General features: G+C 37.0%; 1 protein-coding gene across 1 annotated transcript; it reads right to left on the bottom strand.

Annotated features, from left to right (window-relative positions):
- Positions 1-1,321: 1,321 nt before the first annotated feature.
- LOC126766484 (uncharacterized) lies at positions 1,322-17,449 on the bottom strand. Its single transcript, XM_050484258.1, has 2 exons — positions 17,411-17,449; positions 1,322-2,400 (listed from the first exon to the last, which is right to left on the bottom strand). The coding sequence occupies exon 2, from the start codon at positions 2,394-2,396 to the stop codon at positions 1,413-1,415; it is 984 nt and encodes a 327-aa protein (XP_050340215.1). The 5' UTR covers positions 2,397-2,400; positions 17,411-17,449; the 3' UTR covers positions 1,322-1,412.
- Between the last annotated feature and the right edge of the window lie 245 nt (positions 17,450-17,694).

A 17,694-nucleotide genomic window follows, 5' to 3' on the forward strand; every position in this document is an offset into this window, starting at 1 on the left:
TGCAGAACCTTCAAGAGCAACGCGTTTCGATACGTCTAATCACTGGGTGCAATGGGGATCAAAAGGCAGATGCAGGCTATGCCACACTGGATTTCCCAGATCTAAATGTAGCAAATGCAACGTTTATTTGTGCTGCAATCCACAAAAAAATTGCTTCGTATCATACCATACATAATTTGTAATGTGTTTGTGTCCTATCATACACAATTTTCAATAAAAGAAGTCAATTAAAAAAAAAAATTATTATACACTGTTGCCCAATGTTGCCTATAGGCAACATCCTGTAACTCCCAAACCAGGACACCTAGGACTATGAAATTATGGTCAGTTCATATTCAGGTCGGGATTAAAACATATCTGTACTCAAATATTTTTTAGCCCCGCCAATTTTAATTCGGGCATGAGAGGGTAAATATTTATATGAAATTATTAAATTTCCGATGATTCGTAGAAAAAAATCGATAAATTAAACTTTTGCAGGGTTTTGTATTTTTTCCTACTGGGTCCGCACTTACAGTATTTTCCGCTTTTTGTTAATTTCGGTTCGTTTTTGTTTTTAATTACTTGTTGGGTGCACTCTTTTAAAACCTTCAGGTTGGGTTGTGGAATTCCAACGATGATGTTGTTGTTAATTCCCACGAAGACTTTTTCTTTTAATTATCCGGCTCGAAGGACCAAAAATGTCGGGGTATGTCGACGTAGAGGGCCGATTGCGTTTAATTAAAAGATGGTTAGTTTTAGTTCAAACGTTATAAACTTTAATTCAATATATATTTGGATTTATACATACAAGTGTATGATTGTGTGTGTATGTGTTTCCAATAGGGATTAATTGTTATTGAGTTTGTATAAGCTAGTGTGAGAGTTGAGTGTTAATATACATACGTATTGTGTTGATTGAAATATATAATTCCTTTTTGTGTGCTGGGTTTATTCCCTCGTTGTGGGTACTTGATGGATAATTTTGGTGAATTCCTGTATTGTATCCGTATTGTTTTATGTAGTGATTAAAGCTTGTACTTAACGTGTCTTTTATATAATGATCGTTCACTTTGTTTGTTTTATCACTTTGTCTAATTGTAAACTTCACTTGATGTTGGTCTCCGTGTTCACTTGTGCTTGATTGCTGTGTTGGCGGGATAATAATAATTTTTTGGCAAAAAGCGCGGGAAAATTATTTCTTTTTTTGTTTCTCCTTCTTCTGTTGAGTGAAGTTGGGGCGGTTGATATTCCTCTGCATTACGCCTCTATTACTTTATGTAATTTGTGGGAGTAATGCAGAGGAGTATTTGTTTGGATTAAACATCCCGGCCACCTTGCAGAATCTGCGAAATAATTGAGTATTAGTAGGGTAACATATTGGTTGAAAAATTTGAGATTGATTGGAGTAATTATCAGCAGTATACTTAGGGTTAGATGGTGCCAGTAAGGGTCCAGCCAAATGCTGTATTCTGCGCCACCACTGTACCATTTTCGGGTTTAAAGAGTCCACTTCTGATAACTTGAGGGTATATATCCGCTCCAATCTCCAACGTTATCTCTTTGTTGCTGTGGAATTGAGGGTCAGCGAGAACTAAGTGTTCAAAGCGCATTTGCACATCGTCACTTAGATCTCGCTCATAGGGTTTTTTGGGTAAATTGTGGGTGATTACTGCGTTACATTCCAGACAAAACTTTGTGTCATTATTGGAGCTTATTTTGATGCTACAAATACGATACGTGTTGAGGTATGTAATTGGCAGTTTTAATTTTTTAACGAGTTCGGCCGCTATATTTGTAATTTTTAGGGTAGGGTTCAAAATGGCTCGAACTTTATACCATTCGCCATCGCATCTTAATCGGATCTTCAATGTGGGTACTAGGGTCTGCTTAGCCAGTAAGGATGGTAGTCGGGTCTCTATCGCAAGTGGATGTTTCTCAACAACATTGGCATCGTTGGTCGGGTATAGCCTCGGATGTCCGTGTAGGGATGAATGATGTTTCCCATGGCAAGTGGAACATCGATTTTTGCTTGTGCATCCTTCTGTCTTGTGCGACCTGGCTAAGCAATTAACGCAGTAGTGATGCTTTATTACTGCTTCGTATTTTTTGCTTATATTGTATGCCGAGTACGTAGCGCAAGTCACTAGACGGTGGTCTTTTTTGCATATTCCGCAAGCGACATGACGATGTGACGTGGGTTTTCTGTGATGTGAGATCGTTTTTCGGGTTGTGCGATCATCACATTCCTTTTCCTCACGAATAGTGGGAAGGGTCGACTTGAAACGCCGCATGCGTCGTGACATCGTTTCGTCTTCCGAAATTGGCGTAATGCTACGGGTTGCGCTACGGGACCGGATGGTAATGGTCGAGCTCATACGACGAGGTTTGGGTGAGTTGGTGAGTGTTGGGGCCATTTCACTGAAAAGGAAGAGAAAACTTTTAAATTATTCTGTACTTAATATCACAATTTTTGTGATGGGGCGGGTTATTGTGCCTTGAGCAGTTCGGATTTCAACCACTCGTGTTTTATTGTCTAAGCCGGGGAAGACCTTTTGTATTCGACCGAGCTTCCATTCGTTGGGTGAAATATTTTCGTTTCTTATAACGACTAAGTCGTTAACTTCAACATTACGTTGTGGATATTTCCATTTGTATCGTTTGTGTAGCTCCTTAAGGTACTCTTCCTTCCATCTCTTGCAAATGTGCTGGTAGAGTATTTTTAGTTTCTGCCATCTGTTAACGATGCTTAAGTTTGCATCCTCTAAATTGGGTTCGGCAGGGGTTAACAATGGGGTACCTATAAGGAAGTGTCCTGGAGTTAGAGGTTCCAAGTTTGATGAGTCGTCGCTTATGGGGCTTATTGGCCGAGAGTTTAAACAACTTTCAATGCGGGTCAAGAGGGTAGCAAATTCTTCAAACGTGAATTTTTGTAATTTTGCGATCTTTTTTAGGTGGGTTTTTAGACTTTTTACGCCTGCTTCCCATAATCCCCCCATATGTGGAGCTCCTGGTGGGTTGAAGTGCCATGAGATATTTTGATGGCTATGGAGAGATGTAATTTGAGTTCGAAGTGTCTGTAATAATTCACGCCGATCTTTCATTAGCAACTGTGAAGCTCCTATAAAGTTTGTTCCGTTGTCGGAATAAAGATTGGCGGGACATCCACGCCTCGAGAAGAAACGGGAGAATGCTGCTAGGAAGGCTTGCGTAGTGAGATCGCTAACGGGTTCCAGATGTATTGCTTTAGTTGAAAAGCATACAAATACACATATATATCCTTTGGTGATTAGACATGCTCTCCCAGTGTAGTTTTTGATGTCGTAAGGTCCAGCAAAGTCGATACCAGTGGCAGCAAACGGCCGGGTTAGGATGGTTCGTTCATTTGGAAGAGCTGCCATTATTTGGGTTTGTTGAGCCTTGTTGTGTATGATGCACGTTTTGCATTGATGAATTATTGTTTTAATCAGCATCTTTGCTTTGGGTATCCAGAATTCTGTCCTTAGGAGTCGGAGAACTAGCTGATTTCCGCCGTGTAACGTTGCTAAATGGGTAAATTGAGTTAGTAATTTTGTTAAACGACTATTATAGGGTAATAAGATCGGGTGGCGCTCATTATATGATAGCGCTGCGGAATTGGTTAATCTTCCGTCACTTCGCATAACTCCTTTAGGGTCAATGAATGGATTTAAAGTCAATAATGAACTTTTCTTATGTATTTGGGTTTTACGGGTCAATGCATCATATTCTTCTCGGAAATGTGTTTTTTGAGTGTGAATAATTAACTTCATTCGGGTTGTTTTGAACTCCTCCGGGGTTATTTCGTGGTTTGAGTAACCAATTTCTCGCCTCCTTGGTGAGGCATTTGCGCAAAACCTGAATAGGTAAGCGATAACGCGAATAGCTCTGGGGAATGAGGAAAACCTTTCGAGTATATCCTCTTGGGTGGTTATCGCAAACGTCTTAACGGGTTTGAATTCCACGGTAGTGTTGTATGTTTTCTCCGATGCTGGAAAATGCTCCTTTTCATGTTGTAGCCATTGGGGTCCATGCCACCAGAGGTTGCAATTAAATAGATCGGTGGGTGTACATCCTCGGCTTGCTAAGTCTGCGGGATTGTCTTGGCTTTCCACATGGTTCCAATTTTCGACTCCTACTTTCTCGGTGATTGCAGCTACTCGATGAGAAACGAAAGTGGTCCATGAACAGGGTGGTTTGTTTAACCAAGCAAGAACTATGGTTGAGTCAGTCCAAAAATAATTTTTATATTGGGTAAGGTGTAGTTGGGATAGGGTAGAGTTAACAAGGTTAGCTAGTAGAACCGCTCCGCAGAGTTCCAATCTGGGTAGGGATACGGTTTTAATGGGAGCAACTCTTGTTTTTGAGACTAAGAGAGTTGTCCATATTTTGTCTCCAACTGAAACCCTTATATAAAGTGTCGCGGCATATGCTTTTTCTGAAGCATCAGAGAAACCGTGGAATTCAATGGTGGCCGCTAAGTTGAAATGGGTCCACCTGGGTATTTCAATTTTGTTTATGTTGGCGTAATCCTTTACGAAGCTGTTCCATCGATGAAGGGTGAGGGGCTTCAGGCTTTCATCCCAGTCAGTTTTATCTAGCCATATTTGTTGCATAATTATTTTTGCCGTGATTATTATTGGACTAAGCCAACCGGCTGGGTCAAACAATTTTGCTATGGCTGATAAAACTTCACGTTTGGTGTGTGCGGGTTTTTTCTCCATTGGGTTGACGAGGAAGAAAAATGAATCCTTTTTAGAGTTCCATCGAATGCCCAGGGTTTTAGTGTTCTCGGGTTCCGAAAGGTTGAGTGTTTCCGTTTCTAAAAGATGATCCTGTGGAAGTCCTTTCAGAATGTGTGGGTCATTGGAGGTCCATTTTCGCAGAGCGAATCCTGGGGTCTTCAGAGCGGAAATGAGTTCATCTCGTGCTGACTTTGCCGTGGTCAGGTCATGTGTTCCAGCTAAAACATCGTCTACATACATTTCCTGGCGAAGTATTTTGGCTGCTAATGGGTGGGTTTCTTCTATATCATCAGCTAGCTTCATGAGGGTACGGATCGCTAGATACGGCGCACAATTTATGCCGAACGTGACTGTTTGCAATTCGAAGTCTTCTATTGTGTCTTCCGGGGACTTCCTAAATAATATCCTTTGGAAACGAGGGTCTACGAGTATTTGCCGGTACATTTTTTGAATATCCGCATTAAAAACGAATTGGAAGAGTCGCCAATTTGTGATCAGAATGACAAGGTCCTTTTGTAAAGTAGGCCCGATATTAAGACGTCATTCAAGCTTTTGTGATTTGACGTGGGGCAAGATGCGTTAAATACCACACGCAATTTCGTGGTTATACGGTCGGGTTTAATAACTGCGTGGTGTGGTAAGTAATATTGGGTCGCTTTAACAGAAGGGTCATATTCTATTTTCTTCATTTGTCCGAGTTCCAAATATTCCATAATTGCTTTGTCATATTCTGCTTTCACTTCGGTTTTTTTAAGTAAAGCTCGTTCATTTCTGAGGAATTGGGCCAACGCTATATGTCTAGAGTATCCGATATCAATATTGTCGGGTTATTTGAAGGGTAGGGTTACTATATAGCGCCCATCTGGATTACGACGGGTAGTTTTTTGGAAAATTTCCTCACAAATTTGGTCCGATTTGGAAACTACGGATTCCTTTGGGATTTCCTCCACCTCCCAAAAACGTGTGAGTAGATTCTCAGGGTTCACTTTATTGTGAAATGAGACTATGGCGGAATTTTGGGAGGGTTGGGTGATGGGTCCGGACAATACCCATCCGAATTCTGTCTCTTGAGCTAAGAGTGAATCTAGTATGTTTCTCTTTACTCCATTGAGTAAAATACTTGGATAGATATCACTACCGATTAGTATATCCACGGGTCTGGGTTTGTGAAATTGGTATCGGCTAACGTGAATCCAAGATTTTTAAGACACTGCTTTGGATCTATGGGGTATGAGGGTAAATTATCAGTTAGGCTATTTAGTATAAATGCCTGTGCTGATAGCTTATAATTTTTGTTTAAGGGTGAGCAAAGCGTGATTTCACAAATACTCGTTGGTGTTGCTGAAACTGCATTGTTTAGTCCGGTCACTTGGGCTGATACAGAGTGGGTGGGCATATCCAAACTTCTTTGAAGTCTTCGAGATATAAATGTGGCTTCCGATCCTGAATCAATAAGAGCTCTCGCGGAATATCGCTGGCCATTCTATTTGAACCATTGCAGTACCGAGTAATATCTGCTTCCTACTTGGGTTGGGTGGGTCTTGGGTTGATGATTTAGTGGACTGTATAGTTGTTGTGTAGGATTGCCGAGTTGTATTTGTGCTTTGGGTGGGTGGTGCGGTACTTGAAGCGTTTTCAGGGTTCGAACTAGTGACGTTTGGTATTTCCGGAGTTGATTCAGGTCGAAAGCTGGATTCTCTGTGTATCAGAGTATTGTGTTTTTTGTGACACTTACGACACGAGAATTTACTCACACAGTTCTTGTAGCTATGTGAAACGGCCAAGCAGTTATAGCAATAACCATATTTTTTGATTGTAGAGATACGTGTCTCTACATTCATTGCGAGAAATTTGGGACATTCTCGAATAGGGTGCTGCTTTTTGCAGAGCTTACAGCTTTCTGTATCTATACTATTTTGAGTAAAGTTGAAATTATTATTTCTTTGGGTGTTAGAGGGTCTAGCAATTGGCGTTTCAGCCACGTTTGCATGAAAAGTGTTATATTTCTTTTCATCTGTTCTTTTAACTGTACCGGTGTGGAATGGGGGTAATTTTGCTACTGAAGCTTTGAAATTTCCAACAGATTCGAGGGTTTTGTATTTGTGGGTTAAAAAATTGTCGAAATTTGACCACGTCGGTATATCTGAATTGTCTGCTAGGGTATATTCAAAGGTTTCGAGAGTTTGTTTAGGTAGTTTTGAACTACAAAGATATATCAATATCGGATCCCAGCTTTGTGTGTCAATCTCAAGGTTATTTAAATTAGTTAAAACGTTATTAACGGAACGTTGTAAGCTTTTTATAGCACAACCTGTTTCCTGAGTTACTTGGGGTAGGTTAAAAAGGGTCTTTAATTGGGTGTTTACCTGCAACCTCTTATTTTCGTATTGGTCGACTAAATTTTTCCAGGCGAGTATGAAACCATCATTTGTCAAGGGTGCGTTTTGAATAACCTCTCTTGCTTCTCCTCGGGTCTTCTGAGTAAGGTGAAAGAGTCTTTCAACATTACTAATCCTTGGGTTACGGATATACAGGGCTGTAAACATATCCCGAAAGGTGGGCCAAGTTGTGTAATCTCCGTAAAAGATGTCGGTGTCGCATGGTGGAAGGTGAACTGCAGGGCGAAATCCATCATTGTGGCTTCTGAAGTCCTTTCCTTAATGGGTTGGGTTGACACCTGTGTTTTACGCGTATCTACATCTTCGTTGATGGAAGCTAAGCAAGAGAGGTACATTCGATAACTTTTTTGGTATTTTTCTTTCACTTTAAAGAAATCGATGGTTTCATGACTTTCGCGAGAGATTCTTCTAATCGTATCGTATGAGCGCTTTGCTTTTTCATAAAGCGAATTTAGTTCGACCCTTTTAATTTCTAGGGTATAGACCGATTCATCTTCACTTTGGGTCTGAAGATGGTCTTCCACGAATTCAATTAAATCCGTTGTTGTGATTTTGAAATCTTCCATTTCCATTTTTGGGTAAGATATATTTGATTTTTGGGTTAAATGAGAAAAATAAGTCGCGTAGGGTTACGAAAATGTAAGAAAACAAATTTTAAAAACTTTTTGTATAGTGCTTTATTTATTTTAAAAATTTCAAATTAATTTTGTCGCTTTTATCTCGATGGTGTCCGATTGTTAATATTTATATGAAATTATTAAATTTCCGATGATTCGTAGAAAAAAAATCGATAAATTAAACTTTTGCAGGGTTTTGTATTTTTTCCTACTGGGTCACCTTTTTAATTTCCTACTGGGTATTTGTCTTTTGACGTGCTATTCGCTAGCAATTTTCGTCACCAACAAATATAATGCGGATGGGTGCGCTATTCGTAGGTATTAGCGAGTGTATATTTATTTATATGCAATTTTAGTTTAAGGAGAAGAATGCAATAGCCGACGCACAGTGATTCACTGCATCATAGTAGGCGGACAAAAGTCAATGTAAACAATCAAATAATTGACAGTGCTCTGATTATAACAACTCTTTATTTGTCACAATTTTAAGTAAGAAATGCGCAAAATGTTCTAATACGGTTAACTACAACAAGTTTAATCGAAGTGATACGGTGTTATCATTTTTATGTTTTCAATTTAAATAAAATATACAATATAAATAGTGATTTAACAAGGTTTGGAGAGGAAAACACCACTGTTGATGAAATGGAATTTAATTTAGAAGGTATGTATGTATATTTTATGCAGTTTAGTACTTGGTTTGCTTTTAGCTAATACGTTGCACGGGGTTTTGAAAACTCATATAAAAATGTTTGTGTTCTTTTCTTTTTCAAGTTTTTAACGTATGCAACTTTTTTTATCCACATATATCCAAACCAAATTTTGAATATTGTATAACGGCAACCTTAAGCTATACAATGACCTTTGATCGAGTACCACATCTTTCCCCCTTTATTTTTAATTATTTTTTTTCCAGATCGAGTTTGCTCTATTTAAAAAATGGAGTTATTCGAAGAATGGCGTAAATGTAAAATAGAGCGAAATTCCCGGTTAGTGGATTATGTTTTGACAAAATTTAGTGCTACAGATTTAACGCCTGATACACAGAAGGACATAAAGCTAAAAATTTCGAGTGTTTCTTCAAAATTTTCCAAAAAATGGACTGAAGCAAATATGATGATTGAACGTTTTTTATACAAAAATCGCAGCTGGTTAGAAGGATCAGATTTACAATTTCACCTACAAATGGAACATCCCTGTCCTACCTCATCAACTGGAAGCAATCGATCTCAAGGTAGACCAAAAAAAAATTTTGAAGAGTTGTCTTTTAAAACGAAAAAACGAAGAGTTGAAGACTTACTAGAATCGCAAAGTGCCATCGAGTTGACCGTAGCCGCTGAAGTAGCAAATCGCTTGGTGGGTAATAGAAACATGGCTACTTCGATTAGAAAAAGTTTGAAATCCACAGAAAAAAAGAAGTCTGGTAATACTACATGCGAAGGCAGGCAATTGACAAGTGATGAGGCATTAGCTTATTATGTAGATTCTAAGTGCACAAGTTACTCGTATAAACAAACGCGAAAATGGTCATTTTCCATCCTATTTTAGTTTACGTAGGTCTAAAAATTTGTGTTACCCTGCAGATGAGCATATCTTGGTAACAGAAACGCGCGCCGAAATTAAACTTCAAGCCATTTTGGATAAAACCGCTAAACGTTTAATTGAAGCGCAAAGTGAAGTTTTCAAAGAAAATATATCTTCTAATTCGTCATTCACACTAATCAGCAAATGGGGATGTGACGGGAGCTCCGGCCATAGCGCTTATAAACAGAAATTTGAGAACTGCGATGCTTCTGATGAGTATCTGTTTGTTTTTGCTATTGTTCCATTGAGATTGAGTGACGACGCCAGCCAAAATATTTTATGGCAAAATCCGCGGCCTTCGTCCACACTTTATTGTCGCCCAATTAGCTGATCTTTTCAAAGGAAACAACTGATTTTACTACATCAGAAACTAACAAGGTTTTGGAAGAAGCATCTCAACTTCTTCCAACACTATGTGATAATCGCGGTTCTCAAATTTCGGTAAAACATAATCTTTTACTTACAATGGCAGACGGAAAAGTATGTAATGCTTTGACTGGTACACTTTCTTCACAAAAATGTTACATCTGTGGTGCTACTCCCAAACTGATGAATGGCGAATTAAAAGACGTAGTGGTTAAAAAAGAACATTACAGTTTCGGTTTGTCTACTTTGCACGCCTGGATTCGTTCCTTTGAATGCATGTTACACATTTGTTATCGTTTGGACATAAAAAAGTGGCAAGCTAAGAGCGATATAGAAAATGCTAGTGTAGTTAAACACGTTGGTTTGTTCAGAAAAATTATTTTCTTTATTGCGATGTTATTCGCTTCGAATCCACTTTCTGATTGATTTTTCCATCTCTGTCAACTAAGCCAAAGCCCTAGCCCAAGCATGAATTCAACTGACTATCATGTGAAGTTGTTGGTAGATTAAATATGTAGCAATGCGGGAGTAGCAATAAACGATGTAGGTACCGTAGCGCTTAAAGCGTTGATATGCGCTTTGGTTATCTAACAAGCGGTAGTGAGCTGTTGCTATGTGCTCTTGCTGATTATCTTGATGATCATAAGAAGGTCATTTCAATGATAATGTTGATATGCAATTTTATGATAGCGTTCTTGTTGCGAATATTCCAGCATAGAAAACCCAGCAGATAATGTGGGTAGTTAGCGGCTTTGTTAGTTGAACATTTGTGATTATTCTGACTGCTATGTTAACTATCCCCCTGCTAAATCTCGAAACGTCCTCGATTCGTGGAAATATAGTATTCCGCAATTTGATGAGGATGTTGTGTTGAAAATTTGGGCTTTTTGCATAGTGGCTTGGCTTAAGTTTCACAGTTGATTTGTTTACAGATAATTACAATTAACGACTTAAAGAATATGAATATTTCACAAAACGAAAAAAAATTGACTAAGCTACATCATATGAGATCTATAGAATTTTCAATATTAACATTTTTCTAAACTAACGTGATGATTTAAAAAATTAACAAGTGGTTTATTTAGAGACGTTTTGGTTGTTTAAAAGCCGTTTTCTTTTGCTTTCGATTTGGTTATTGTATTTCTGGCTTATTTTCAAAAAAAAAAAAAATATGGAAAATTTGATTATTTTAACGAAGATTACTTTTATGGACTTTCTTGCCATTAATCAGAACTGTCGTACCAAGGTCTTTTTCGACTATTTTTTCAACAAATACCTTATCAAACTTATTTCCAAGCCTTTTATTCCTTCTTATGAAAATCTTCTCTCCAGGATTGTAAGTTCTGGCAGCTCGCCCTCGATTGTTTCTTTGCAAAGTTTTTTCTTGAGCTTCAGATAACTTTTTCCTTATAACCTCTAGCTTTTCTGTCGCACAATTGTGAAATATATCAATTGGCCTGGCGTTGATGACGGAATGGTAGCTACAATTATATTTATATGTTGCTAAAATTACTAATTCAATTGTATCGTCTATCTTTTGCTGCTCTTTGATGCATCGTGCGATTTCCAACAAGGTGGAATGGAACCTTTCTACCTGACCGTTGCTTTCGCTGTGTAGTGTGGGAATAAAGAATTGGTCAATTGAAAAGGCATCTCTTAGTAAAACTTTAATTGCATTTGATTGAAAAGCTTTTTCGTTGTCAGAAACAATGACTTTGGAGTTATTGAAGACCAATAAAACTTCTAATATGGCGTGTTTAATATCGAACGTGGCTCTTGAAACAATAGGTTTTACTATGGCAAATTTAGAAAATTTATCTATGCACGTTAAAAACAAATGCTTGCCGCTTATAAAAATATCCATATGAAGAATTTCACCTGGTACGTTTGGAATTGGTGTCTTACCTATTCCAGGGTCAGGAGGTTTCCTCTGGTATTTGTTCTCTAAACATATCTTGCAATTTGATATTGCTGATTTCAATAATTTTTTTGTATCTGGAAAGTAATACTCACGAGAAATCTGGCGAAAATTCTCATGTAAGCCACGATGAGCACGATTGTGCTCCGTTGTTATCAATTCTATTTGATCATCTTTGTTGGTTATGTCAATTAGGAGAAGTTCGGTGTGAATAAATTTAATACCAGGAAAAACCGATATTATTACATTTTGAATTTTTCCTAAAGTTTGAAGATCGCAGTAAATTCCGTTGGTGACATCAGGGTTAATAATAATTTTTAAACATTGGACAAGGCTTTCAAGAGTATCAAAAGTGATTGTGTGACGAATTAGTTTTTGAAAAAATATTTTAGTAGTTTTGCTAAAGGAATTAGACTTCGAGATCATTAACTGATTTCTGAATTGGTTAATAGGGCATTTTACAGATTTAATCGTATTACTTAACGATTCTTCGCTATGGACAGTTTCACTTGATGCCACTTCGCTCAAATTGTGGGAAAACTGCCTAGAAAGTGCATCTGCGACTTTGTTGTTTTTTCCAGGTTTGAAATGAAAACTGGGCGCAAACTCCTCTATGAACGCTCGCCATCTTTTCATTTTTGCGTTTGGATTTTTCTCGGACATAGCGAATATCAAGGGCTGATGGTCAGTAAATATTTTTATATCTTTCGTTCCATATAAATAATGGCGAAGCTTTTTTAATGACCATACAATCGCAAGTAGTTCACGTTCGTTAGTGGCGTAATTTTGTTCGGTAGCAGAGAGCGTTCGCGAAATCATAGTAACTGGTCGACCTTTTTGCGACAAAACTGCACCTAAGGCTGTAGAAGAGGCATCTGTGGTAAGCTCGAATGGTAGGTTATAATCGGGGTATTGAAGTAAAACGTCCTCTGAGGCTAGTATCTGTTTTATTCGTTCGAAGGCTTCGAGCGCTTCAGGGCTAAAATCTATTTTCACATTTTTTGAATTGCGTGCACCTACTTGTCCGTTTTCTCCGCGAAGATAAACAGTCAAAGGCTTAACGATGGCGGCATAATCTTTAATAAAACGCCTGTAATACCCTGATAGGCCAAGGAATGAACGTAACGCTCGAAGAGTTTGGGGTTGCTCGTAATTAATAATGTCACGAACCTTATCCGGACAAGTTTTAATGCCTGTGTTAGAAACGAGAAAGCCGAGAAACTCCACTTGGGTTTTAAAAAATTTCGATTTTTCGGACGAGACTCTCATTCCTGCGCTTTCAAGCTTTTGAAGTATATGGTCGATGTGCTTTAAATGGGACTCCTCATCTGAAGAGTAAATGATAATATCATCGACATAAACATGACAATATTTCCCAATAAATTCTCGTAAAACATCATCGATGGCCCTTTGAAAGATACTGGGCGCGTTTCTTAACCCGAAAGGTAATCTACAGAACTCATATTTTCCATTGTTGATACTAAATGCTGTTTTCTGTCTATCTTCCTCACACATAATAATTTGATGAAACCCTGATTTAAGGTCTAATGTTGTAAAAAATTTCGAGCTTCCTAAATTGGCCAAGATTACTGATGTATCAGGGATGGGATATCGATCTGGGATTGTTTTCTCATTGAGTTTACGAAAATCGATCACCATTCGTAATTTTGGCTTCCCATCTTCATCAAATCCTTTCTTAGACACGACGTGGACAGGTGAATTGTAAGGCGAAAAAGATGGTCTTATTATTCCTTCGTTAAGAAGCGTTTTTATTTCATTATTTATAAACGGAGCTACGGAAATAGGATACGGATAACTCTTGCTGTAAATTGGTTCATCCGTATTTGTGCGAATTCTACCCTTAACGGTCGTGTTGTACGGCAAGGTTCTATTAGGATCAGCAAATGCATTTATGTTTTTATTTATCAACTGTTGAAATTGAGATTGCAATTTTAGTGGAACGGAATGCTCTTCTATTGTAATTAAATTGACCTGTTCGCATGTAAGATAATGCAATTTTTCTTTACCATTACGGTAAAATAAATATCCTTGAACAGTATCAATTTTTGCATCAATTTGTCTTAAAAAATCGTATCCTATAATACCGTCGAACGTGCTTAAGCTTGAAAGCAGAAAGAACATGGAGGTATTGTCTAGAACATTAATTAAGCACTTTTTATTAATCAAATTTTTACCATTTATGGATTTCAAATTAAAGGGTTTTTCCAAGGGTTTTATTCCTTTAAGAAATGAAAGATGCTTTACATAATTTTTTGACGTGCCTGTGTCTACTAAAATACGAAGCTCCTGACCGTTTGGGCACTTTTTTGTTATAAACGGTAGGAGCGATTTCAGTTTAAAAAGTTAACTTCGTCACTATATTCTGCAACACCATCATCACTATAGCTACAATTGTAGTTTTGAGGGCTTTCGCAATAATAATCAATATCCTGACTTGGGGTTTCTTCTTCAGTCGGGAACGTTTTTAAGTCTTCCGACATATAATTTACTTTTTGATGTTTTTGAAATGGCGAACGATCGGAATTATATTGTTCACGACTCCTCTTATATGCAATTGGCAAATTCGGATTTGAATACTGCGGCTTAGGTGTGTAATCAGGTGAAGAATGAACTGTATTTTTAATATGCTGACGCGGTTGAAGAGGCGTATTTGGAATACTTTTACGCTGCCTATAATAACTTGTATTGTTATCAATTTCCATTGGAGTTGGTCTACCGGAAGGATTTGCGCTAAAGCGAGTACTTGCATGTGGTCGATTATTGTGGTCTATTTGTTTATATTGAGGTAATATCGGCCTATTAGATTTATATGTATTTCCTACAGCAAAAGCTTCTGCAAAATCGTGGCCTATGGTTCGTTTCGAGCTCTTGAGCAATTGCAAGAGCAGTTGGAAGGTCTTTTGGTTTGGCGGAGAAAACAATGTCGGACAATGGACGACGAAGTCCTGATATAAAAACGCGTAAAGCGTTCTCTCTAGCGCGCTCATTTAGTGCAGCAACAATATCTTTATTTCCGCTATAGGTCATGATTTGTTTATTTATTATTAGGCATAGCTTTTTATCTACTTTATTGTAGTACTCAGTAATAGAGATATTATCTTGTCTAAGTATGCTCAATTCATTTTCAAGAACATAAAGCGGTGTTTTATCTGCGTATTCTTGATCTAACCTAGCTATAATTGCCTTGAAGTTAAGCACTGTGTTAAAAGATGCAAGTGTGGCGTTTGCAGAACCTATAATTTTATTTCGGAAGATTCCCATTGCGATGTAATATTTTTCCGAACCTTCCGTATAATAATTTATAGCGAATTCTGCTGCACTTCGCCAGGCAGGATAAGAAGCAGAATCCCCACTAAATTCAGGGAGAGACTTTATTAAGTCTAAATAAACTTGAATTGTTTTCTACAACCAATGGATTAATAGAAACGGGTAAATGATTTTCTACGCCACGCGGTTGTAACTGATTTATTGCCAAGGTTAAGAGGCTTAATTGTTGCCTTGTACTTTCGTTGGCCTCATTAACGATTTCTAACACTTGTTCTTTATTAAGAAACATTTTTACTGCCTATAATTTATTTTTATTAAAAGGCTTGAGAGCAAATTTGATAGGAAGTGATACCAGTTATCAAAATTATTTAATAAAATTATTTTCTACTAAATATAACTGCTTCCGCGAACACACTATTTTTATACACTTAACTAGTTCTGATAACAGAAATAGTCGTCGTTATGACAAATAAACTTCGTTTTATCTAAGACTTCTGTAATTTGCACGATATCGACACGTGCTTTTTTAAGGTTATTTCAACACTTCACTTTCTTAAACGCTTTAAAAAGCGAAATTTTGTTAATAAAATATTAAATATTACAACAGGCCTTTACTTAAATGGAAAGGCGAAGTCACTCATAAATTACGATTATGAAAAATTTGAAAAAAAAAAAAAATTATTATATTTAAAGATGTTTCAATGAACCCTTTACTTTATTGAACTTTTTTTTAATCGAAAGCTATGAAACTGCAGAACATTTAGAAAGCTTTTATTTTAATTACAATCCCTTAACAGGGAACTTTGAATTTGTTACCAATTAAAATTCTTTTAAATAATGTCCACTTGACAAAGTTTTTAAATTATCACTTACACTTTTTATTTAATTAAAATGAAGATTGATGAATTTTCACGTTCTAAGTCCTCCAGGATTCACATGTCCTTTGTGATATTTTAGGCCCTTGGTCCTTCAGGATTCAGATGTCCTTACAATATTTGTGGGTCCTTGGTCCTTCAAGTTGGGCGCCAGTTAAACACGTTGGTTTGTTCAGAAAAATTATTTTCTTTATTGCGATGTTATTCGCTTCGAATCCACTTTCTGATTGATTTTTCCATCTCTGTCAACTAAGCCAAAGCCCTAGCCCAAGCATGAATTCAACTGACTATCATGTGAAGTTGTTGGTAGATTAAATATGTAGCAATGCGGGAGTAGCAATAAACGATGTAGGTACCGTAGCGCTTAAAGCGTTGATATGCGCTTTGGTTATCTAACAAGCGGTAGTGAGCTGTTGCTATGTGCTCTTGCTGATTATCTTGATGATCATAAGAAGGTCATTTCAATGATAATGTTGATATGCAATTTTATGATAGCGTTCTTGTTGCGAATATTCCAGCATAGAAAACCCAGCAGATAATGTGGGTAGTTAGCGGCTTTGTTAGTTGAACATTTGTGATTATTCTGACTGCTATGTTATCTTAATTTATATTCGTGGTACTATATGCCAGTCACCGTGCACAAAATCCTGGTACATAGTACGGAGGTAATTAGAAATTGTATTCTTCCAATCGGGCAACTCTCGAAGGAATCTCAAGAGGCCCGTAATAAGGACTGCCGTAGATTTCGCGAACACCACACCAGAAAACAGTCACGTATAGTCACGAATATAGATTTACTACACATGCTTTTAATAACATCCGATCCGGTAATCAACTCACTCAGAGAAGTTCCTAGAAAGAGAACAGATAAATTACCGGTGGAAGTTCTAAATTTAATTGTCCCACCTTCAATACCATCAAAAGTACCACGTCAGGTAACATGAGACCATGACGATAAAGATTATCTAGTATCTGATTCAGATGAATCTAACAGTGATGATGAGTCATTCAATGAGTAATGATAAAGTAGCATTAAACATTTTGTTCTTGTGTGTTATTGTTATTTTTATGTTATTGTTATTATTAGGTCTGTTGGTAAAAAATCCCTTACTAATCATCGCGTTTTTCATTAGTTGAAATGTAATGGACTTATGTATTAGTACGTATTTTATACATTCAAGTAAATGTTATTGTATGTTTTGAAATTTAAAAAAATAATTAAATATATTCTTTACACAATTTTTTGTTTTCTATTCGTAAATCTAAAAAATATATAATAATTTTTCAATGAAACTTAAAATCATTAATCAACACGACCAAAACACTCAAATTTCATACTAAAATATTTTTGTCCCCCTAGCTTGTATTAAACGATACACTGTGCGACGGCAAAATATATGCATATATTTTATTATTGCACTTCTTCTTCTTGGGTAAGTATATGCAGGTATGTATGTATATATAATAAAATAGTGCAAATCAAATTTTTGTCAACCCAATAAAACAAATAAATTGTGCTTAAGTCTGCTTAAGGACACAATTTGGCAATTGGGTATTATTTTTTAACAAATATGATTTGCACTTTATATTATTATATAAAAAAAATATGAGTCGCACTTACAGTATTTTCCGCTTTTTGTTAATTTCGGTTCGTTTTTGTTTTTAATTATCGGGTGATTTTTTAAGAGCTTGATAACTTTTTTTAAAAAAAAAACGCATAAAATTTTCAAAATCTCATCGGTTCTTTATTTGAAACGTTAGATTGGTTCATGACATTTACTTTTTGAAGATAATTTCATTTAAATGTTGACCGCGGCTGCGTCTTAGGTGGTCCATTCGGAAAGTCCAATTTTGGGCAACTTTTTCGAGCATTTCGGCCGGAATAGCCCGAATTTCTTCGGAAAT

This window comes from Bactrocera neohumeralis, unplaced genomic scaffold (genome assembly GCF_024586455.1).
Source record: "Bactrocera neohumeralis isolate Rockhampton unplaced genomic scaffold, APGP_CSIRO_Bneo_wtdbg2-racon-allhic-juicebox.fasta_v2 ctg1403, whole genome shotgun sequence".
In the NCBI taxonomy this organism is placed as follows: Eukaryota; Metazoa; Arthropoda; class Insecta; order Diptera; family Tephritidae; genus Bactrocera; species Bactrocera neohumeralis.